Consider the following 23,817-nt stretch of genomic DNA (forward strand, 5'->3'; position numbering starts at 1 on the left):
TTCTCAATTAACAGCTATCAGAGATACAAATACTGTCACATGGAGGCCAGAAAGCTTTGAAGAAGCGGTAGGGAAAAAGGGGATTAAAAAAAGAAGGTCCCTAGGTTAGAGTGTCAAAGTATCTATCAGATTTATTGAGGGAGTTAGAGATAGAAGGAATTAATGTTGACTGTCTAGTAGAAGTTTGGATCCATGACCATTTTCGCCTTTTTGTCACCTTGTGGGTTATTACCTTGTAAGCCTTTTTTTCCTCCCAGTCTTGCCTTTGGTGCAAAAGCTTGACTACTCTAGCTCTTGCTTCTCACTGCACTGCACCACGTTCCTTTCTGTGCTGTTCTGCTCAGAGCTGCCATTTCTGAGGCAACTAGTGCACTTCTTTGCATCAAGTTACAGATTAGATGAGAACATTTCAACCAATGTTTACAAATTTGGGGTTGCTGCATCTAAATTAGGGAAGCTTAAACGAAAAGAGTGCACTGAACCCACCCCATGTCAATCTTCTGAGATCTATATATGTACAAACAGATTTTTAAAAATGTGTTAACCTATGTTTCTACATCTTATGTACAAAAATATATTGAAATATTCTTAATCCATTTATTTCCTAATGATTGTGGTTTTTTTCTTACTAGCTCTTTTTTTCCTGCATCTGACAATGGAAAGCACTCTTTCCTTTAAACCCTTCTCATCGCCTGTCATAGAACATTACTGCTTCCCTCTTCCTTTTCCAGTATTTTCTTATGAAAAATTTAAGCCTACAGAGATACTGAAAGGCTTGTACTGTGAAAACCCATGTACCTACCACGTAAAGTCTACAAAATTAACATGAATATATATCTACACTCATCATTTTATCTTATTTTTTGATGCATTTCAAAGAAAGTTGCAGGCATTGATAAATTTGCTGTTTTTGTATTTGAAGTGAGACTTTCGTAGACAGCATATAATTGGATCGTGGTTTTTAACCCAATATGACATTCTCTACCTCTTATTTGAGTGTTTAGACCAGAGGTAGGCAAACTATGGCCCATGGGCCAAATCTGGCTTGCTGCCCATTTTGTAAATAAACTTTCTTGGAATACAGCCATGCTTATTAGTGTTTACATATTGTCTGTGGCTGCTTTTGTGCACAATGGTGGGATTGAGTAGTTGTATCAAACAGAGACTGCATGGCTGTCAAAGCCTTAAATATTTATCATCTGACTCTTTACAGAAACAGTTTACCAGCCCCTGTTATTTAATGTGATTGTTGACATGATTGGGTTTAAATCTCCCATCTCACTGTTTGTTTTTACCTATCTTATCTGTTCTTTGTTCTTTTTATTCTTTTTCTGCTTTCGTTTGGATGAATATTTTTATGATTACATATTATCTCCATTTCTGGCTTATTAGCTATACTTTGTGGGTACCTTCCTCATATAATACTGCTTCACATATAGTATACAGCAGCATGCTTTCATTTCCCCTTCCAGCCTTTGTGCTATTGTTGTCATATATTTTACCTCTATATATGTTACAAACCTCACAATAAAAGCAGTGTTCTATCCAATTTCTTTTTATTTTATTTTTTTTTGCGGTACGCGGGCTTCTCACCGTTGTGGCCTTTCCCGTTGAGGAGCACAGGCTCCGGATGCGCAGGCTCAGCGGCCATGGCTCACGGGCCCAGCCGCTCCACGGCATGTGGGATCTTCCCGGACTGGGGCACGAACCCGTGTCCCCTGCATCGGCAGGCGGACTCTCAACCACTGTGCCACCAGGGAAGCCCCATATCCAATTTAAATCCTTGTAATAATTTGCACTTTTCTCTAGTTCTGAATTGACCTGGTAGCAATGTATTAGCCTAGGTATAGTCCAAGGCAGATGTGATATTAATTGTCATTCTCTGGCTTAACTAATTCTTTATTTTATATTAAAATAGTCTTTAATTATTAAAAAAACCCAGTAATATATACTGTGAAAGTTAGAAAGTACAGGTTATCATTTCTTTAGAAAATAGAAATATTAAATGCCACGTACCTACCGTTCAGAGATTTAGCTTTCTCTTTGTGTGTAAACGTATAAATGCGTGTAGTATTTGCCACAGTGAGCTCATAGCGGTCACTCTTTTTATTGCATGCTTTTTCAGTTACCTTCATCTTTCTGTGTCATCAAATGTTCATCCTATCTAATACCCAGTCCACATTCAGATTTCTCCAGTTGCCCCCAGATATTTTTCACACTCTGTCTCTTTGAAGCGGAATTCAGTCTGAACCCTGCTGCATCTGGCTTTAGTGTCTCAGAGTCACGTCCCTTTCCGTCTTGCCGTCCCTGTGGTGTTGTTAGCCACACACTTGAGCCCCTACGTCACTCCCCACCCTGACACTCTTCTCCGTGGTGCTCGCGCTGATGGAAGACAGTGTCTGCTCATGCAGTTTCTGTCTTTCAAAACTTACTTGTGGAAATCTCATCTGTTTATTTCTTATAAAACTGTAACTTTAAAAAATACATATATATATTTATATATATTTTTGAATTTACGGAAGACTAAATACATGGAAAAAAATCCAGCACCCTAACAAGTACGGCCAGGAAGGAAATCAGCTCTGTGATAGGATGGTTTAATGAACTACAATCAAGAAAGGATGGGAAAGGAAGAAAAAAATGTGCATTGAATTTAAGACACTGTAAAAACTCGGAAGACATATTCATTTATTATTCAAGTGTAAACTCAGTAAGTACTTGGTATAAATTAAAAGGCCGCTGCTGAGGTACAAAAACTGTAATATTAACTTGGATTATTTCAACATTTTCCCCAGGTCTCCAACTTGATGGGAACTCTGTCACAACTTGCCCTGGGCTGCATTTTCATTTCACTCTTCCCAAGTAGATTTCTTAGGTGCCAAGTAATCCCATCAGGTTCTAATTAAATATTTCTTTATCTTCTGAAATTATGTAATAATCTCTCTTTTTCTCCCTTTTTAAAAGGACCTGAAAGGCTTTGATCCAGGAGAGAAGTACTTTTATAACACATCATGGGGAGATATTTCTCTCTGGGAACCTTCTGGAAAGAAAGTGGTATGTATTTTCATTTTTGATTTTCATGTTTCCTAAGAACTTGGGGGTAAGTGTCAATTTAGTTCTGAGGAACATCATATGTTTTGGGGTTGCAGATGAATGAATGGGAGGAGGAGGAGGTGTAGTGTAAATATTCAGGGAAGTAGAAAGAAAAACAAAGTTAAACGTTTTGTGATATAGGATTATTGATGCTTTGAGAGTTTTCCGCCTATCAAGTTGGTAAAGTGATGTAGTGAAACTATTATTTGTCCTTGATTATTATATGTCTCTGATGTAAGAAGGGCTTCTGATTTATATAACTATTCTCAGTAAAAAGAAATGTCATGACTTTATATGTAATGAAGGTACATCCTGGTTTCAAAAATTAAAATAAGAATATGGAGTTTGAATCGAGGAACACAGTTTATAATAATTTGAAGCCTCACACTTAGGCAGATTCGAGCTAAAATATGTGACATACCGCTGAATTCTCCTTCTTAAAGTGTTTTCTTCTGGAACACCCTTCCTGCCCCCCAGCCACTGGACCTATAGCACCTTCATCAGCGTCAAACCAGCACGTCCCAGATATGACGTCACTGCCTCCCCTCACCGCTCCCCACCCCCATTTGGCCAGATCGTGCGTCCCAGATATGATGTCACTGCCTCCCCTCACCGCTCCCCCACCCCATTTGGCCAGACCGTGTTGACCTTGGGAATTCTGGCTTTAACAACAAATTCCTGTAGCCAGTGAGTCATTTCTCCGTCAGAATTTTACTTAAAAAAATTTCCGTTGTCACCTTGTCCTCCTGAGTCCTGCTTTCTGCCCTGTTTTGTGTCTCTTATCCTCCTTAACCCGAAACTCCCCTCTCTACCCACAGATACAGGGTTCCTTGAAACTGCTTTGATTTGGTTATTCTGCTCAGAACAGCTCATAGCTATTCAAATATGCCTTGTTTTGAAGACCTTGGCTTTGTGAATATTTTCTTGGGCCTCCCTGATTTTTCTCATCCGAATTCTTAAAAGATTCTGTAACATAACATGCAACATAATTTATAATTTATGCTTTTCATCAATAAACATATTTTGAATTCCTGTTACAAACTAGGTAAAACTTTGAGTGCTTGATACAAAGAGGTGAAAGTTAGGGTTCTTTTCCTCAGGGAGTTTATGTTTTTGTTCGGGTGAATAGGGCCTAGCATAAAAAGTTAAATAACCATATGAAAGAGTGGAGATTGAATTTGTTAAGTAGGTACCATATTGAGAAAAAAAACCAATAAACCACTGTTGCCTGGCGTGGTGGAGGCTGTGTTGTCTGCTCGTTTTAGTACCTTACCCCTCTCTGTGCCGTAGGTAGCTTCTTGCTTTAATTTGTCTCTGGGTAATAGGATATGTGAACAGAGACAGTTTCGGGCACCATAGCAGAAAAGCGTGACCCTGCTGGATTATGTGGCTCATGCTGCACAGAAGTGAGATGTGTTGGACTTTTGGGTTTGGGACTGAGACGCTCAGGTTATATCAGGTGATGGAGCCCAGCTGTTGTGGGACCTGAGGACGAGGCCTTAGGCTGACAGAGAGACAGGGACTATCACAGGGACAGGATTTCCACCAGCACCCAGAACACCTGACTCCCCTTCTTTTCTGCTTCTCTCCTTGGTTATTTTTTCTAACTCTGTTACAGTGAACCAAGGTCTCACGCTCAAATTGTTTCTGATTGGTCACTGTCCTAGAACTTTCACATACAAGTTTTTCTCTGAACATTTTGTCAGGGATTTTGTGCTTATGGACTTACTATTTATTTTCCATTTTAATAGGTTTGTAGTGGTATCTGCTCTGGTGTTAGTTTGCATTTCCCTAGTGACTAATGATGTTGAGCATCTTTTTGTGTGTTTGGCATCTGGATACCCTCTTTACTTTAAAGTATTTGATGCTTAAAATGTTTTGCCAGTTTTCTAAAAATTGGGTTATATGTTTTCTTACTGAGACTTCAACATGTCCACAAAAATGATTCTGGACACAAGTCCTTTATTAGATATGTGGTTTGCAAATATTGTCTCCTAGCCTGTGGTTTGTCTTTTTATCTTTTAAACAGTGTCTTTCAAAGAGCAGATTTCTTACTTTGATGAAGTCCTGTTTATCATTGTTTTCTATTATGGATCATACTTATGGTGTCATATTTAAGAAATCTTTTCTTAGCCCAAAGATCTGTTCAATACTAACAGATAGTAACAAGTTGTTAGTAAGTGCTATTGACTCTTTAATTGGGTGTAATTTTCATTAAGTATCTGGTTTTTCAGTACAGCATTTTGTGGAGTATAAGATGCACCATTTTAAAATGAACCACTAATGAAACTAAAGTAATACTTCACACTTAAGCTGTGTTGCAGCATTGAACTGTCAGTTGTAAGGTGTTTTCAGATTTCAGAGATATTAAAATATGGGGGGAAGAGTGTGTCAGAGTTAGTGAAAAATGTTTTTTTACTTTGTGATCTGTGGTTGGCTGTTGCCCTAGGTTTATTATAGATCCTCCTTGAAGTGCCAGAACCCGGGATTTCTAATTGCTGGGAAGGCAGTAGTAACATGTTGTTGAATGAGTTTGGGTGATTTCTCTGACCAGTGACCCAAGAGGAAAACTGCATGACTAGGAGAGAAGGTGACAAAACCCACAGGAGGGGAGTATGTGTATGTGTGTATGAGAGAGAGCGGTCACGAGAGCACAGATCTGGGAAGGAGCGGGGTGGCCTGTGGCCACTGCAGTAGCTGGAAAAAGGGTTGCAGAACGGGAAGGCCTCTGCCCCAGTGTTTAACCTGTCCGCACCTTAACCTCCCTCCTTTGTGAAACTAGGGCCCGTGTTTCCTGGGGCACCAGCTCTGGGGTCCGGATGCTGTCATACTGCTCCAGGTTGTCAGACCAGCAAGGTTTCCTGGATGCTAGAACAGACTGTGCTCCTCAGTTGGCCAGCTGCTGTACAAATGTCTGTTCTTGTGCCCCAAGCTTGTTGAATTTCCCGTATTTGCCTTACAAAGAAATACCGTACTGTCAGAGTTACAGTCTGTGGCCTGAACTTACCTCAGGATTATTCACAGTGAGTTAGGCACAGTCCCTCTTTCTTCAGTGCTTGTCGCATGGTTTATCGGCTACTTGCTTGTGCCATGCGCTGTCTGTGTGTCTCCTGCCTTCTCCAGGAATCTGGGAAATGGAAGACAGTGATGATGGGGTTAACAATTTGCAAGTTTGGTTATATTAGATAAATTCCAGAAGTTTTAGAATTTGGAGTAAAAACAGCATTGGAACTAAGAGAAGTGGGATGAGAAGGGGAGACAATAACTTTTTCGTGCAGAAAATTGAGTTTATTTTAATTAATGCAGTTAGGACTGCATCAATTCAAAGTATAGGACTAAGTAATGAGATTTGTGGTTTAATGGCTGGCTTGGAAACAGGGTTCAGCTAACTGTGATTTTGGGGCCAAACTGTGTTTGTATGGCCTACATGCTGAGAATAGTTGTTACATTTTTAAATGTTTGAGAAGGAAAGAATACTGTTTTGTGACATGTGAAAATTTGAATTAGGGTCTCTAGTGTTATTTACACGTTATCTGTGGGTACTTTCCCCTTACAACACAGCACTAGATCTAGCCAGTTAGAAGAAAAAGAATCATATACTTGTCAACTGTAGAAGGTGTAGCATCTGATAGTTTTATTAAACTATGCTTGACTTTCTTTTCTTTTAACAGAGATATCGAACAAAACCATACTGTTGTAGCCTCTGTAAATACTCCACAAAAGTGCTTACTTCATTCAAAAATCATTTACATCGTTACCATGAAGATGAAATTGACCAAGAGCTGGTGATCCCTTGTCCAAACTGTGTGTTTTCCTCTCAACCCAGAGTTGTGGGGAGGCACTTCAGAATGTTTCATGCACCTGCTCGGAAAGTCCAGAACTACACTGTGAATATTTTAGGTGAAACTAAATCATCTAGGAGTGATGTGATAAGTTTTACATGTTTAAAATGTAACTTTTCAAACACTCTGTACTACAGCATGAAGAAGCATGTGCTGGTAGCCCATTTTCACTACTTAATTAATTCCTACTTTGGCCTGAGAACTGAGGAGATGGGTGAGCAACCAAGAGCTGACGACCCCCGTTCTACAGAGAAGATGCCCCCATCCGACAGGTATTACTGTAAAAAGTGCAGCGCCAACGCCAGCAGCCAGGATGCTTTAATGTACCACATCTTGACGTCGGATATACACAGGGATTTGGAGAATAAGCTTAGGTCTGTGATCTCAGAACATATTAAGAAGACTGGACTTTTGAAGCAAATGCATATTGCTCCAAAACCAGCTGCACGTGTGGCTGTACCACCCAACAGCAGTGCTCCGGGCATCCCAGCCACATCTCCTTGCTTCCACCTGGCCTTGCCACAGAACAGTCAGAGCCAAACTGTGGTACAGCCAGTTCAGGGTGCGCCCCCCCCGGTGACTGGGGCCTCGGGCGCTTCTGGAAGCCTCACCCACTCCCCGCCTGCCGTTGCCCAGTCTCATGTGACTCTGGTCTCCAGTCCTCTGCCAGTGGGCCAGAGCAACCTCACTCTGCCGCCCTCAACACCTCAGCCTGTCTTTCTCTCTCATGGAGTTCCACTTAATCAGGCAGCAAACCCTCCTGCGTTGCCCTTGAGTCAGCCAGTGGGACCTGTAAATAAGTCGGTCGGAACCGGCGTCCTCCCCATAAAGCAGACCATCCGCCCGGGGGTTTTGCCGCTCAGCCAGCCTGTTGGGCCCATAAGCAGACCAGTTGGGCCTGGAGTTCTCTCGGTAAATAGACCTGTTGCGTCCGGTGTCCTTCCTGTCAATCCCTCTGTCACCCCTGGAGTTCTTCAGGCGGTCTCGCCAGGGGTGATTTCTGTGAGTCGGACAGTCCCGTCAGGGGTCCTTCCTGCGGGACAGATGACCCCTGCTGGGGTTATCCCTTCAGGACAGACAGCAACTTCTGGGGTTCTCCCTGCTGGCCAGGTGGTTCAGTCAGGGGTTCTCCCCATTGGCCAGACAGCGCCATCGGGGGTGCTCCCCACTGGGCTGACAGTCCCGCCGCGGGTCCTCCCTCCTGGCCAGACGGTCCCACTGAGGGTTCTCCCTGCAGGCCAGGTAGTCCCACCTGGGCTCCTTCCTCCCAACCAGACGGTCTCGTCAGGTGTTCTCCCTGTGAACCAGGGTATTAACTCTGGTGTTCTTCAGCTCAGTCAGCCTGTCGTGTCAGGGGTCCTTCCTGTGGGCCAGCCAGTGAGGCCGGGGGTCCTGCAGCTTAATCAGTCTGTGAGTACCAACATCCTGCCTGCTCATCAGCCCATCAGACCCGGGGCTTCGCCAAACACCGCTTTCCTAACATCAGGCTCTATTCTCAGACAGCTGATACCCACAGGGAAACAAGTGAACGGGATTCCCACATACACACTTGCCCCAGTATCTGTCACTTTGCCTGTGCCCCCTGGAAGTGTCGCCACTGTTGCCCCCCCCCAGATGCCCATCCAGCTCCTGCAGTCGGGCACGGCTGCACAGATGGCCAGCTCCATGGCCAGCCTGCCCTCCCCACCAGTGGTGGTAAATGCCGCTCAGAATATGTTCGTTCAGCCTTCTTCGTCTGTGGCAGAGGCAAATCAGGTGCTCAAACAGGCAAAGCAGTGGAAAACCTGTCCAGTTTGCAACGAGCTCTTCCCTTCCAATGTCTACCAGGTCCACATGGAAGTGGCACATAAGCACAGCGAAACCAAATCCGCTGAAACACTGGAGCCGGAAAAGCTGGCGGCATGTGCACCGTTTCTAAAGTGGATGAGAGAGAAAACAGTTCGGTGTTTGTCCTGTAAGTGCTTAGTCTCAGAGGAGGAGCTTATCCGCCACTTGCTGGTGCACGGCCTGGGGTGCTTGTTCTGCCCGTGCACTTTCCACGATATTAAAGGCCTCTCAGAGCATAGTAGGGCTATGCACCTAGGGAAGAGGAGACTGCCCGTGGACTATAGCGACAAAGGATTTCAGCTGGATGTCGATGCCAATGGCAGCCTGCTGTTTCCCCACCTCGACTTCATCACCATCTTGCCCAGGGAGGAGCTGGGTGAGCGGGAGGTCTACTTGGCCGTGCTGGCTGGGATACACTCCAAGTCACTGGTGCCCGTGTACATCAAAGTGAGGCCACAGACCGAGGGTGCGCCCGGGAGGCCTGGCAACCAGGCGCTGACCTGCCCTTTTTGCTTCGGCACCTTCGTGACGGCTGAGGCGTACGAGCTGCATCTGAAGGAGCGGCACCACATCATGCCAACGGTGCACACGATTTTGAAATCCCCGGCTTTCAAGTGCATCCACTGCTGTGGGGTTTACACGGGCAACATGACTCTGGCAGCCATTGCCATACACCTGCTGCGCTGTCGGAGTGCTCCAAAGGACAGCAGCTCAGGCCTGCAGGTCCAGCCTAATTTTATTGAGAACAGTGAACTGCTTTTAGTCAATGGTGAGGTGATACACGACTCCAGTTTTTCTGTAAAGAGAAAGATGCCTGACGGCCAGTTTGGGGCTGAGGAGCAGAGGGAGGGCGAGGAGCGGCCTGTCCCCACGAGCGCTGACAGAGAGCCATCCCCGGAGAAGGCGACGAGCGCCGTGCCTTCTAAAAGACAGAGGAGCGAAAGCAGGACGGAGGCGCCCCTTGTTCACGACGACGCTCTCCAGGTTTTAGCGTTAAATCCTAAAAGATATGAAGACCGTTCTTACGAAGAAAAAAAGCAGTTTCTTAGAGATTATTTCCACAAGAGACCATATCCCAGTAAAAAGGAAATAGAACTGTTATCCTCACTCTTATGGGTGTGGAAAATTGACGTGGCTTCATTTTTTGGAAAAAGAAGGTATATTTGCATGAAAGCAATAAAAAATCACAAGCCTTCTGTACTTTTAGGCTTTGATATGTCTGAACTTAAAAATGTTAAACACAGATTGAACTTTGACTATGAACCACAAAACTTGTAAAAAAAAATTAGGAAATCTAAAGTACTAGATACTTAGTAGTCTTTTTCAATTGAGATTTTTAAAAATGTTATTTTCTTCACTGTATGTTGAACTAATCAATTTCAGTGGTCTTTATGCTGCTCTTTAGATTTATTTCAGGTGCTCAGAAAGACTTTTATATAAAGAACTGAATAGTTCTTTCAAATTTATTGTTTCCTGCAGCTTGATTTTGTAACAGTTGTTTTTCATTTTTTCCTCTGTCATGTAAATTAAATCTTTTGATATTTCATGCATGCCTTGTTTTCCCAGTAGTGTCAGTATCGTATGATAAAAACTGAAATCTATATATGTTTGTTTTTCATTTAAGGAAATTTCAGCTTGTTTCAGAATACTTGATTAACTGCGAATTAAAACTGCTCTCCCTCAGCTTCACAAGTAGCAGCAGATGATACAGTAAATGTTTAGAGAAGTGAGTAGAAGCCCCTGTGACATGTCTGGTTCCTTAAGGATGCACTGCATTAACTTATGCTGATTTCTTCTTGTAAGGTATTTGCTTATTAGATTATACTTTCGATTTACGTTTTTTCAGGTTTGTCCTAACAGCTGTTTTTGATTGTAACTCAGAAAACCAAATGTTTTCATTTGTTAAAAATATACTGAACCTGAAGTCTGGTATTAAAGCTCATAAGTCAAGAGTTATTTTACAAATAAAGTAATTCTGTAGGTACAAAAATACTTCTCAGTGTAGACTTTTCCCCTCTTTTTGATACGCTGATAAGTCTTTTCTCCATTCAAAGATATGACAATAAATCTTTAGTGCCTTTAGAACAAACACTGAAAACACACACACAAGCTCTCCTCCTAACCTAACTGTTCATAAACCAGTGAAAGGGAAGGACCGTGTTACTCAGGAATGAAATGTTGACCCCCTGGGTGTGGCTACTAACTGAAATATAAACACAGGTTTTCAGGGGACAAGGTGAAATGAGTAGACCGGAGCTAGTCTCCCGGTTGGTGTATTAAATCTCTGACAGTTTCCTAGAGGTAAATGTATTCATTTGGGGGAAATGGGCTTTCCCATGGCCTAGTTGTCCAGGTTAATGGGATGGGGTATTGCTAAGGAGCTCAAGTGTATTACTCTCCTTTGGACAGCTAAGCCTCGGTTTTTTCACACAATATAAAATAACTTAAAGCACCAGAAGCAGTAATGGAGACCATCCAGTTTAGACCTTAAGTCGTAGTGCTGGTGATACACAGCAGAGGCACCTGTGCAACATACTCAGAAGATAAGACAGTCTCTGGGAAATAAGATAATGTTACCGTATGGATTTTTGAAATATAGCTGCATGTCATTGCTGTAATGTGCGTTTTTGAGGCAGTCGTGAAACTGGTGTGTGATTGTTGGTGTGCTCTGTTGTAAATTCAAAGAGCTTGTTCAAGTTTATTTTTTTTTTACCTATTGTTTTCAGAGTGTCTATTTTGAATTAAAACTTGTTACACCACTGCAAGTAGAACTGTTTAATTCTTTTAACTGTTAAAACATCACGGTGACTCAGGAACAATCTAAACGTAGAAGTAGATACCATATTTATTTTCTAAAAAACATTACTTGTCATTGTGAAAATAAGCACAACCCAAAAGGGCTAATTACAGGGTCACCAAATAGACGTGGCTAGAGATCCTTGCCGTGTCTGGCAGCGGCTGGGAGTCGGCCATTCTCCAGGTTGTGCTCTGCTGAACGGCGCAGCTTGCCGTGTGCATGGTTTGACCCTCCCTTCAGTTGTGCACGTTAGGGGTTCTGTTGGCATTGGGGCCTGATCATTCTTTGCTCGGGTGACTGTCCTGTCCACTGCAGGATCGGGGCAGCATCCCTGGTCTCTACCCTCCAAGTCAGTGGCACCTCCACCCACCCCCCGGGCCCCCCGGGCTGGCAGATGTGTCCCTGCCAGGTGTCCCTGTGGGGCAGCATCAGCCCCTGAGGAGAACCACTGTGATGAAGGAATTCTGATTTCTAATTGTATTTCAGCTTTCGATGTGGAGTCTTTTTATACTACGCTAGTTACTGGTTATTAAATAACGTTTTAGGCTTATGGATCAAAATTTGATATAAGCTGAGCTTCAAAAAGTACATGGGAGTTCTTGCAAATGTAAAAAATGAGTAAATTTAGTACTGTTTTTGCCTCTGCTGTGCGGCATGTGGGATCTTAGTTCCCTGACCAGGGATCGAACCTGTGCCCCCTGCAGTGGAAGCGTGGAGTCCTAACCACTGGACTGCCAGGGAAGTCCCTATGTTTAATTTGAAAATGAAAAACTAAACTATAGATTAATAGTGGTGGAGGTTTTTTAAACTACTCCATTAAAAGATTAGAAATTAAGAAGGAAAGGAGACAATCCTTTTTATTACCACGGTTACGAATAATTGTATACTTTAAAAAATTTTGTAATCTATGTAGCATGAACTCTAAAAATATTTCATATTTGGAGACACTGCTTAGGAAAGATCCTCCGTGTTCTCCTTGCTGCACGTAGTAAAGCCTCCCTTCTCCTACCCTCTCCCCCCCAGATTACATATTTGAAGTCTATTCAGTGAAAGACAAATTAGAATGTAGGATACTATTTTAGCTTCTGAATTCTGTTAACACATCCTTGTGTGGGATGTGTTATTTTTTAATAACTAGGAACCACATCACTTCATTTGTTACAGTGACTAATAAATGAGAGACAGTAATTCAGGAGTGCTCCAGAAAGCTTTTCATCCACCAAATAACAGGATAAGCACCTTCACCACCCACACCTTTGGTTATTTCTTCTTTTGATCACTGCTCTCCCACGCATCCCTCAGCATGCTGCTTCCAGAGTGAAACTGCTAGCAAATCTCAGTCTGTCGGATTTTGCCTTAGCAACTCAGCTGAGGAGCAAGTTGGCTTTGATTTCACCTTGTCCTAAGGCCCATGAATGTTTTCTCTAGAAAGCTGCAGGCGAATGAAGTAGGAAGGGCTGAGTGTGGACCCTACAGCTCTCGAGGACAGTAGGCCTCGGAGTCCGACACAACGGCAGGAGTACCTGCCTTCAGTTTCTGTGATGTGGGCCACAGGGCTGGCATGAGGGCAGGCAGACAGCAGAGGTGGCCGTGTCGAGGACAGTGCTGGGTACAAGGGCAGTGTTGGTACCACAGTAGCTTGAAGACTACATGGTATAGGTGGTGTCCGCCCACTCTTCCCCCTTCACCCTCATCAATGAGATCAAACAAAACATAGCCAATCAGTGAAGAGGCCAGGCCGGTCCTGAAAAGCCCACAGGGGCCAGAAGACCCTCATCCACGTACCACCAGGTAACCACAGAAACTGGGCTTCTGCACCACCGCACTGGACTGGCATTCCCGGGCCAAGGAGCTCTCCCAGGAATTCCTGGTCTGGGTGGTTCTCAGGAAAGGGCTGTTGCTCATATGAGACTTGTCAGTTGGCCTCCCTGGTGTTGTGGACACATCATCCTCTCCCTCAAGCTCAGGCCGGTTCAGTCTCCCTTGCAGAAGCCATGTGGTTCTGGTTCTTCATTCAGTATTGAAATAAGACCTCTGGAAATCCTACGCTGTGCTGTATAGTTGGGCAGCAGCTGGGCCAGGCCTGCAGTAGACAGTTGCTCTTCTGCCCCCGAGTTCCCAGGGGTGTGTGGCCAGGGAGGGCAGTCGCCCACCTCCTGTTACCCTTTTCCAACAGCTCTTCACGTATGATGATTATGTGCAACTTTCTAAGAGTTCACTAAAGAAAGCAACAACCCCGACCAATTAAGAAAAGAAAAAACAGCCCCAAAACTAACCTAGTTTTTACATTGTTTTTAAACAGACCTTCCTAGTAGATAATAAACATTTATCCACAGTTTACTATTGCTAGGAAATGGGCTGAGTATTTTAACGACAATGATAAGGATCTATTTAGTGCTTACTCAGCTGTGCACAGCTGACATGCATTTTAACTCTCAACCATCCTACAAGGTAAATGGTAGTATCTCGTTTTGCCTAAAAGGAAACCGAGGCATGGAGAGCTTAAGTAAGTTGGCCAAGGCAGGGAGCTAGTTAGGTGAAAAGAGCTAGGGCGATACCTGAGGGCCGAGCGCCATGCTCTTAGCTGGTATGATACATTCCTATGTTCACGTATTTCCCCATTTAAGCCTCATAATACTCTTATGATGTAGGGTTTATTTTACCTGCATTTTAAAGATGAAGAAATGGGATCCAAGGTAGAGTTACCAGCTGTACCAGTTTACTCAGGACTGAGGGATTTCTCTGAACTTTCAGTACCCAAACTGGGAGCATCCAGGCAGGTGGGGATAAGTTGGTCACCCTACTCAGAGGTCAGTTCACCCCCCACGGTGAATGTCCCTTAACTGATGCAGTACTGTCTGTAATAAATCTCTGTCTGCTCTCTCTAGACGCACACGTAGCCCTTTAGGGTGTCGAGATATACAGGGCATCCTGATCCTAGATGGTTACAGCACCAACAGTAACAGTGCCCTCTGTGTGCCAGGTATTGTTCTAAATGCTTTGCGTAATGAACTCAATGACATGATGTGTTGTGAATGAAAAGTGAGAGGAGGGAAGTCCTGGTTAGAACAACAATAAAAGAAGTACACACAGATTTGCTATTTAGATATCTTATAATGTCTCCCCATGTTACTAAATAGAGTCCCTGCTGAACTATCAACTAAGGAATAAAAATTCCAACTATGAGGTACTGCCAGAAAACTTCTCTTTAGTTTTTTAATATTTATTTATTTATTTATCTATTTGGCTGGGCCAGATCTTAGTTGTGGCATGCGGGATCTTTGTAGAGGCATTTGGGATCTTCAGTTGCGGCATGCGAACTCAGTTGCAGCATGAGGGATCTAGTTCCCTGACCAGGGATTGAACTCGGCCCTCCTGCATTGGGAGCGCAGAGTTAGCCACTGGACCACTAGGGAAGTCCCACTTTTCTTTAGTCTTAAAAACTTAAACTTAATTTCATTCTCTTACTGATAGTTACAATTTTAATGTTCTCAAACCAATTCCTTTTTCATAGGTGCTGAGAGTAAATATCTAAACATGCATTCCTTAACATAGAGCTTCACCTTGTAGCACACCTGCTGATTTATACTTCTGGAATCTATTTTTTCTGTTATGCAGTTATTAAATCTCAGCTTTAGAATTTTTCTAGTTTTTGATAACCTGTCCTAATTACTACTTAGTTTTTAAAATATGAAAGTTAAAAATCAGATATCTGGGAGGGTTACCTTGTAAAGTAGATTAAAATCCAGATCCAAATCTGTTGTATCTGACAGGGATCTCCTAAGGCCACCATATTGGCCGCTGGAAAACAAACACTAACGCCATTCACTCAGATGGCCTAGCTCACTTTTTTTGTTCTAAGTCCTTATTGAATTTGTTACAACATTGCTTCTGTGTTATGTTTTGGTTTTTTGGTCAGGAGGCATGTGGCATCTTAGCTCCCTGACCAGGGCTCAAACCCTTGCATTGGAAGGCAGTCTTAGCTACTGGACTGCCAGGGAAGTCCCCTAGCTCACGTTTTGAGAGGGAAAATGTACGTAACGCTGCCAAGCAGTAGCTAACACGTTTTCCACGGCCCCTTAAAGGGGGTGCTTCCCAAGCCACCTTTCTTTATCCGACTCATAAAATCATGAGCAGTGTTCGTTTACTTTTAAGCAAACAAAAAATGACATAAATTCCTTTTCAGAAGGAAAACTTTAACAAATAAAACTTAGAATTTTATCAATATTTAAATTATAAAGCAAACCAGCTATATAGGTATGTTTGCTATGAACAAACTAAGACAGATCATGTGGTCATACTATCAAATGCAAATTCAGAATTAGTTGTCATAAATGAATATATTTTTTCAGAAGTTAGTTGCTTACAGTTTACAGTCCACGATATGGAAAGTTTAATATATTAATTTACCATTTGCCTAAACATAATCTGGAGAAAATTGAATAATAGCAACGAATAATGATTCGGTAGTTTTTCTTAAAACAGTGTTTCTCTATAGATCTATCTTGAGCGTTAGTTGAGTTGTAAAATCCGTAAAAACAACAGTTTTGCTAGAGTTTATAGATAAGTTGACTCATTCTGCCTCCCCAGTCCTCTGTGGAGCAGCTTTCAGAATTGTTAGACTGAAGACCCGGAAAATCCTACATTGACTATGAAATAGTGATACTGACACACATACACACGCACAAACACACACACAAGTTAATATGATATCAAACTTGGACTACATCTCACAGATTCTAGAAGGAGTTTCCATGCAGACTTAGATTCAAGGTCTTCTCATTACAAGGAAAGCACCTTTGGTCCTGAAAAGGACAGGAGACTTATCCTCAGTTTGCTGTTGTCTTGTGGAAGATGACTTAAGAATTCTTAACACTGGGAAAGTCATGAGATCATTTTAAAGAAATTATGCGTTTTGCAGGGAAGGTAATTTTTGGTTATTTTTAAAATTTAATTTTGTCTAGATTTTATATGTGCTTTCAAATAACTAACTGGAGTGGCTACGTACATCAATAAGACAACTTACACAAAAGAAGGAGGGCAGCTGATGCAGGAATTTCTGAAGCTCGCTGGGGAAGCCTAAGTTTAGCCGGGCCAGTGGCTCCTCCCCACTCCAGTCACATGACTCCAGGCATGTTAGCAGAGGCCTTTTCACTACGTTCAGCTCTAAGGTGAGTGCCCTTCTCATAACTAATCAGAAGATCAATAGCCTCGCACCAGAACTCACATTGTTATCACAGTAGTTCTTGGTGCCCTGTTTCCTTGTTGCCTTATATTTCACTGCTGACCTTGATTTTCTTCACAGGTGGTGGTAATGACCATCTTGGTCCAATAAGCCACTAATTTAGAAGTAAGCAGGATACACATATATCAACACCCAGTACGTAGAATTTTCTAACCATATCCTAGCTATTGGCATTGCCAATTTTTTGGCCTCTACATAACATTCTGTGTTAGATGATTTGATGACTAAAGGTGAAGCTGGGATACTGAAAGTAGATGTATTGTTACAACATGGAATCAACTCAGAATTTTAAAAACGAAAATGGAAAATCTTGGTAAATTCATTATGAGATCTATTCAGTAATGAAAGTAGATTGACATTACTGTGATTACAGGTTCTTATCTGAGTCCCACTTAGAAATGAATCTTTAAATATATGTTTAGAACTGCACACTTTTTTTTTTTTGGCTGTGCCGCGCGGCTTGTGGGATCTTAGTTCCCCGTCCAGGGATTGAACCTGCGCCCTCCGCAGTGAAAGCCACTGTACTGCCGGGGAATTCCCAGAATTGTACACTGTTGTCCAAATGAAACATATCTTATTTCCAGGATCAAAATACCCGTAATGTCTGAGGGTTGCAGTGTAATTAAATGATATCCTCAATCTAATTTCTCAACACTTAAGAAGTTCAGGGTGTGAACTACTTAACCTTACTCTGCCATCTGAGAAGCTACGCCGGTTCTGGCTGTACTTTGCCTGTTTTTCCATTCACAAAATGGCAGGTGGGGAGAGGTGATTCCTTCTGTGTTTCATAAGATATGGCCTCAGTATAATCATATGTTTTATTTTCAATGCACTAGAAATAGAGAATGGGTCTTTGCCAATTCCTGGACAGTTAATTAGTAATTAACTGCTTCCTTGCAATGACTTGTGTAAGAATAGATTATTAGTTTGGCATCAATGCATTCCTGCCCTACAGGGTTGCCAAAGTGTCTACAAGAAAAACACTAGACACCCAATATCTTGTAATAACCTATAATGAATATAATCTGCAAAAAAGCCTAGTCACTGTGCTGTATGCCTAAAACTAACACAGTGTTGTAAATCAACTATACTTCAATTAAAAAAAAAAGACTAGACAGATTCGAAGAGTTCAGAATACAGTATATTCTTGAGGGTAACCATAAGAGTCTTTTGCCTTCTGATATAAAGTCCACCTCAATCTAGGTCATTTGGTTGTAACTCAAACTAGGCAGACTAGCATAAAAGTCTAAGAGATTGTCTTTCATTACATTTCTCCATGCACCCCGCATGGTCAGGACCTTTTGCCCATGAGGATGAGCAATGTGAAGGAAGACAGTGCCAGAATGATTAATTTTCTTTGATTTAAAATTTAATATTCATTTATTAAAAAAATTAAGCTGCTACCTACATTTGGTAATGTTATATTTGCCTTCTGATATAAAGTCCACCTCAATCTAGGTCATTTGGTTGTAACTCAAACTAGGCAGACTAGCATAAAAGTCTAAGAGATTGTCTTTCATTACATTTCTCCATGCACCCCGCATGGTCAGGACCTTTTGCCCATGAGGATGAGCAATGTGAAGGAAGACAGTGCCAGAATGATTAATTTTCTTTGATTTAAAATTTAATATTCATTTATTAAAAAAATTAAGCTGCTACCTACATTTGGTAATGTTATATTCTTCCAGTAGTGGTTTCTCACTGCTAAGACACTGTTTGTGTGCATAGTCTAAGATTATCAGCAACATTATTTTATAAGTATTTCACTATCGGGATAATATTGCAGACTTTTCTTCCTAAAGCAGTAAAGTACCTTTGGACCAGGTTTTCCTGGGTATGTGCTATATATATCTGTCTGCCTATCATAGTTTATATCGATTGAGATGATATGTCCAGTAGTAGAAAGATGCTAATAAAAATGCAAAGGGCAACTTGAGTCGCAGTAAAACAAGGTGAAGTGCTTTGACTGTTGAGTTCATCTGAAGCTGTCAGAATATGTTACACACATCAAGTGTGTCTGCCTCACTTCAGGGGCTTTAGGGAAGTGGGAGGTGCACTTTCACGTACAAGACGTGCAGAGTCCCTACAAACCTAAAATCTAAAAGAAAAGGGTGAGGCGAGAACAAGTTACTCTGATGACATGATTTTGGATAAATGTGGTCTTCATTACTGTATAACATACTATAGGTTTCCAAAATTTGTCAAAATCAGCCTTTCATGTTGGACCTTTTGAGTTCAGTGGTTCAGTCCCTCGTCACTGGAGGCTCTGGGAGTTTGTACAAGCGTGTGTGACTTGGGTCTGTGTTTACATTGCTTCAGCCCCTTCCCCCTGATTCGTTCTCATATTTTCACCTGAGCCCACCTGTGAGTTGGCGTTAAATTGCCACAGACTGAAGCGTGAGCTGCCCTAGAGATTTAAATCCTAACATTGATTCCTTGCCAGGTGTTAGTTACAAAATCATAACCTGAAATGAAAAGATGGTAAATAGATCAAAGAGCTTTTTTTTTCTGTTGCAAATTCGGTTGGCATCTGAATATTTGGATAGATTAGTTAAAAATCCAAATATCTTGGTAATTTAATCACTGTATCTTAGTGTTTAAATCACAGCAATGTCTGAGATATAATCCAACATACCCGCAAACTCATCAACTGTCCTTAGAAGTCTCCAAGACTCCTGTCTGAATCTTCGTTCTGTAATAAAGAAACATTAGTTTAGGATTAACTGAATTTGTGCATTTGATTTATGAATAAAATTTATTTTTAAGTTTTTAACGACTGTGCAAAGAATAGTGTTGGTTATTAACTTGGTAATTTGAATTGCAAAACTATTTTTACATGGAATGCTTATGTTTTTAAGTTGATAGCGTTGCTTAATAGAAGTAACTATTAATTCAATTTGATTAACTTCTTGTTTCCATTATCGCCATTTGTAAAACCTGACAGGAATTTTACAAATGAGCAGGGGCTGAGGTGCTTTCTGACTTGTATTAATTTTAAAGGATACATATTCAAAACCTCTTGATCACGTGCAACGGTGGCATGCTAAGTATGCAATGCAGCCACTGAAGATGGCGACCAGTGTGGTTGTAGACGGGCACTTGTAGCCACGAGGTACCTCACTCATCCATTCGTCATTCCCAGCTACTTCAGTGGTGATGCCAGAGGGAGCAGACTTGCCTCAGGTGTGACCTGAGCCCGAATCCAGCACCTGTGCCCTGTCCACTAAGAAACGTGCCTTCCTGAGCTGCTTCCTTAACAAAGGTTCATACTCCTTGTGCCTTATACGTTGTTTGACGGTAAATGAGGCTTTCTTTAAAGGCAAGTTTTGAGAGTTGCAGTAAGAAATAGGTGTGGTTTTTTTTGGATGTTTCAGTAGAAAATGTTTCTGAGAGTACGTATTTTGCATTTGCTTAGTACCTGCAGTTTGCTCACCTGAGTCTGACAATCCTGTGGAAGAGATAAGTTAGGCTTTGCTTCTTGCTGATGAGCAAACCGGCCCAGAGAGGTAAATGACTTTTCTTAGGCCATATGATACAGTGGTTGGCAGAGCCAGATCTAAGTTGGAGTTACTGACTTATTTTCTAGCATACACTGCCTCTCCATGAAGATAAGTCTTTAAAAAATAATGTTTTAACGTGGGATAACAGATGACCTCAGTGAGAGAGAAATGGGGAAGCTGCTCAACCAACCCAAGTGCAGCCGAGGTTGCTCACTGGTGGAGGGGAGGGAGAAGAGGCCGGCAACACCTGCAAGCACTTGAAGCAGCACCTGAAAGTGGGGTCCTTGTAACAGGAATCCCACAGGCCTGCTGCTTTAAACTGATGTGATTCCCACAAATCGAAGGAAGCGGCAAACTGACGCAACTTATGTTTGACTTTCAGATTCTCCAGCAGTGTTTTTCAACCTGGGAAGGGCCGAACACCCTACAAAGGTTAAGGAGCGTGAGAAAGAAACACTTTCAAAGCTGGACAGCCCTAAAGCCCAAGCGAATCGCAAGCAGCTAACAGCAGTGCACGTGACGGCGCTATCTCCACCCCCGACCCTGACGTCAGCAGACCTTCCCGTGGGCTTCAGCGAGGACGGATTCTGCTCTGGACAGCCCAGAACTTACTTGAAGAAAGCGTTCTGCTGTTTGAAGAGGTCAGGATAAGTGTTGTCTGAGAGGACGTGAGTGATTCCATGGCCCTGGAGCCTGCCTGCTCTGACACCTCGGCCTTACCTCATTTCAGGTTCAGAGAAAATTAAAGTCTCCGGCTCCACCAAAACCCTAGGACACTAGCTCCACCCCTTCAGCAGAGGCACAGCCCAGGGGCGAGGACGAACACCTCCAGGGCGGCTGGAGCGCCTTCTTCTGACACTGGCTGCCCTTCCAAGGTGGGTGATGGTATCTCACTCATCGCTGTGCCAGCTGGGCTTGTGCAAGGACAGTGGAAAAAGCTTCGTTCTTTAAAACCTGTAGAGTCTGAGTGGCACATGAGTCCTGTCTTTGCTGCAACGGTCTGGGGTTCATTCCGTGCTTTTCCTTTGGGTACTGAATTCTGCATTCAGTTAGGAAGCATCACATTCAAGTTATTCCTTGTCCCCAGACCTTACTGCCCTCACCTTTCTGCCTGGAACACTCCAAACCACGCTTAAAGCAGCTACTCCTTTTGTTCCTCAAACTAAGACCAGCATGATCCTTAGATGCATTGTCGAGAAATTAATGTAATCTGGGAACGTGTCATGTGACCTTTAAGGCCCGTTCATACACGGACCCCAAAATGGTTCATTGCTCCACATATTCTTGGTTATCAGACCACAGGTCAACAGGGCAGTGTGTGTGTGCAAAAGGATGTTTGTACACAGGCACCTGAAGAGAGAGGGAAGCAGCCTGGATGAACAAATCAGCTAAGAACCCAAAGCGTTATTTCTAGACTGCTTATGACCAGAAATTTGTACTCGTTTCCTTTTTTCCCCCAATTTAAAAAATTGTTAGAATACACGTAATATAAAATTTACCATCTTAACCATTCTTAAGTGCACAGTTTGGTGGCATTTAAATACATTCACATTGTTGTGGAACCGTCACCACCATCCATCCAGGGAACATTTTTATCTTCCCAAATTGAAACGCTGTCTCTATTCAACACTAACTCCCATGTTTCCCCTCCCCCAGCCCCTGGAACCCAGCGTTCTACTTTCTGTCTCTATGTATGATTTTGCCAACTCTAGTGATCTCCTTTAAATGGAATCATTCAGGATTTGTCCTTTTGTGACTGGCTCATTTCACTCAGCATAATTCCTCCAGTTTCATCCATGTTGTAGTGTGTGTCAGAGTGTCCTTCCTCTTAAAGGCTGAATAATATTTGGTCATATGTATTTCCATTTTTTGTTTATCTGTTCATCCTTTGATGGACACTGGGGTTACTTCCACGGTTTACCTACTGTGAACAAAGCTGTGAACATGGGTGCCAAGATGCCATGCTCATTTGCTTTCAGTTAACGCTCAGCATGTCTGGGCTCCCGTGAGGCTCAGCTGTGACCTCTACGTGTCCGGGGAGATGGGCTGCGAAGCCCTTGCTGCACCTGGTGCGGGACGAGATGTGACTCCCTTCTTTGTGTTTTTCTGTATTTTACAAGTTTTCTAAAATTAAAGTGTGTTTATTTAGTTCTTTAAAAATACAAGGAGTGTATCATCGAACAGTGCTACCAGTTGGGAAAGGTGATTAAATCCAATCGACCCACACATAAGTGAGATCACTGTATTTGTCTTTCTCTGACTTACTTCACTTAGCGCGATGCCTTCAAGGTCCATCCATGTTGTCGCAAATGGCAAGAGTTTATTCTTTTTTATGGCTGAGTAGTATTCCGTTGTGTGTATGTATGTGTGTGTATTTATGTAAATATGTATTAATGAAAATTATATGTATATAATTACACTAGGCCTGTCAATATTTTCTTTATATACTTAGGAGCTCCTATGTTGGCTGCATAAATATTTACAAATGTTATATCCTGTTGTGGATTGAGCCCTTTATCACTATGTAATGCCCTTTTTGTCTCTTATTGCAGACTTTGCTTTAAAGTCTCTTTTGTCCGATATAAGGATAGCAGCCACAGCTTTCTTTTGGTTTCCATTTGCATGGAACATCTTTTTCCATCCCTTCACTTTCAGTCTGTGTGTAATGGAGACAGCATATAGATGGGTCTGTTTTTTTAATCCATCAGCCACTCTGTCTTTTGGTTGGAAAGTTTAATCCATTTAAATTTAAAGTTATTATTGGTAGGTATGTACTTATTCCCATTTTGTTAACTGGTTTCTGGCTGTTCTGTAGTTCCTCTGTTTCTTCGTCTCTTGCTCTCTCCCTTGTGGTTTGATTACTTTCTTTAGTGCTGTTCTTAGAGTCCTTTCTCATTATCTTTTGTGTGTCTGCTATAGGTTTTTGTTTTGTGGTCACCCTGAGGCTCACGTCTAACAATCTGTATTTACGACAGTCTACTTTAAGTAGATAACAACCTAACTTTGAACACATTCTAAAGCTCTACATTTTAATTGCCCCCCAACATTTTATGTTGTTGGGGGTCACATTTTACACCTTTCATCTTGTATATCCCTTAATATTATTGTAGTTATCGTTACTTTTACTACTTTTGTCTTTTAACATTCATATTAGCTTTGTAAGTGATTAATGCAATACCTTTACCTTTATCAGTGAGAATTACACTTTCATATGTTTTCTTCTTAATAATTAGAGCTTAAAGTCATCCTTTTAACATTTCTTGTAAGGCCGGTTTAGTGCTGATGAACTGCATTAGCTTTTGCTTGTCCGGAAAACTCTATCTCTCTTTCAATTCTGATTGATAACTTTGCCAGGTAGAGTATTCTCGGTTAGAAATTTTTTTCTTTCAGCACTTTGAATATATTGTGCTACTCCTTACTGGACTGCAAAGTTTCTGCTGAAAATACTGCTGATAGTGTTATGGGGGTCTCTTGTATGTAATAAGTTGTTTTTCTCTTGCTGCTTTTTTTGGA

General features: G+C 42.1%; 1 protein-coding gene across 2 annotated transcripts in view; it reads left to right on the forward strand.

Annotated features, from left to right (window-relative positions):
* ADNP2 (ADNP homeobox 2) overlaps nt 1-20,045 on the forward strand; it is a 35,095-nt gene extending 15,050 nt beyond the window's left edge. Inside the window, exons 2-6 of one of the 2 annotated variants that reach the window (XR_011246703.1) lie at nt 2,965-3,054; nt 6,765-10,565; nt 14,448-14,542; nt 16,524-16,730; nt 19,947-20,045. Coding sequence is in view for 1 of the 2 variants with exons in the window: in XM_069541338.1 (XP_069397439.1) it covers nt 2,965-3,054; nt 6,765-10,040 (3,366 nt within the window). In the remaining variant the exon portion in view is untranslated. Of the gene's footprint in view, nt 1-2,964; nt 3,055-6,764; nt 11,522-14,447; nt 14,543-16,523; nt 16,731-19,946 lie in introns of those variants that run through there. The other variant, XM_069541338.1, reaches the window with a different exon arrangement.
* Nucleotides 20,046-23,817: the final 3,772 nt, after the last annotated feature.

Source organism: Delphinus delphis, chromosome 13 (assembly GCF_949987515.2).
Source record: "Delphinus delphis chromosome 13, mDelDel1.2, whole genome shotgun sequence".
Taxonomy (NCBI): Eukaryota; Metazoa; Chordata; class Mammalia; order Artiodactyla; family Delphinidae; genus Delphinus; species Delphinus delphis.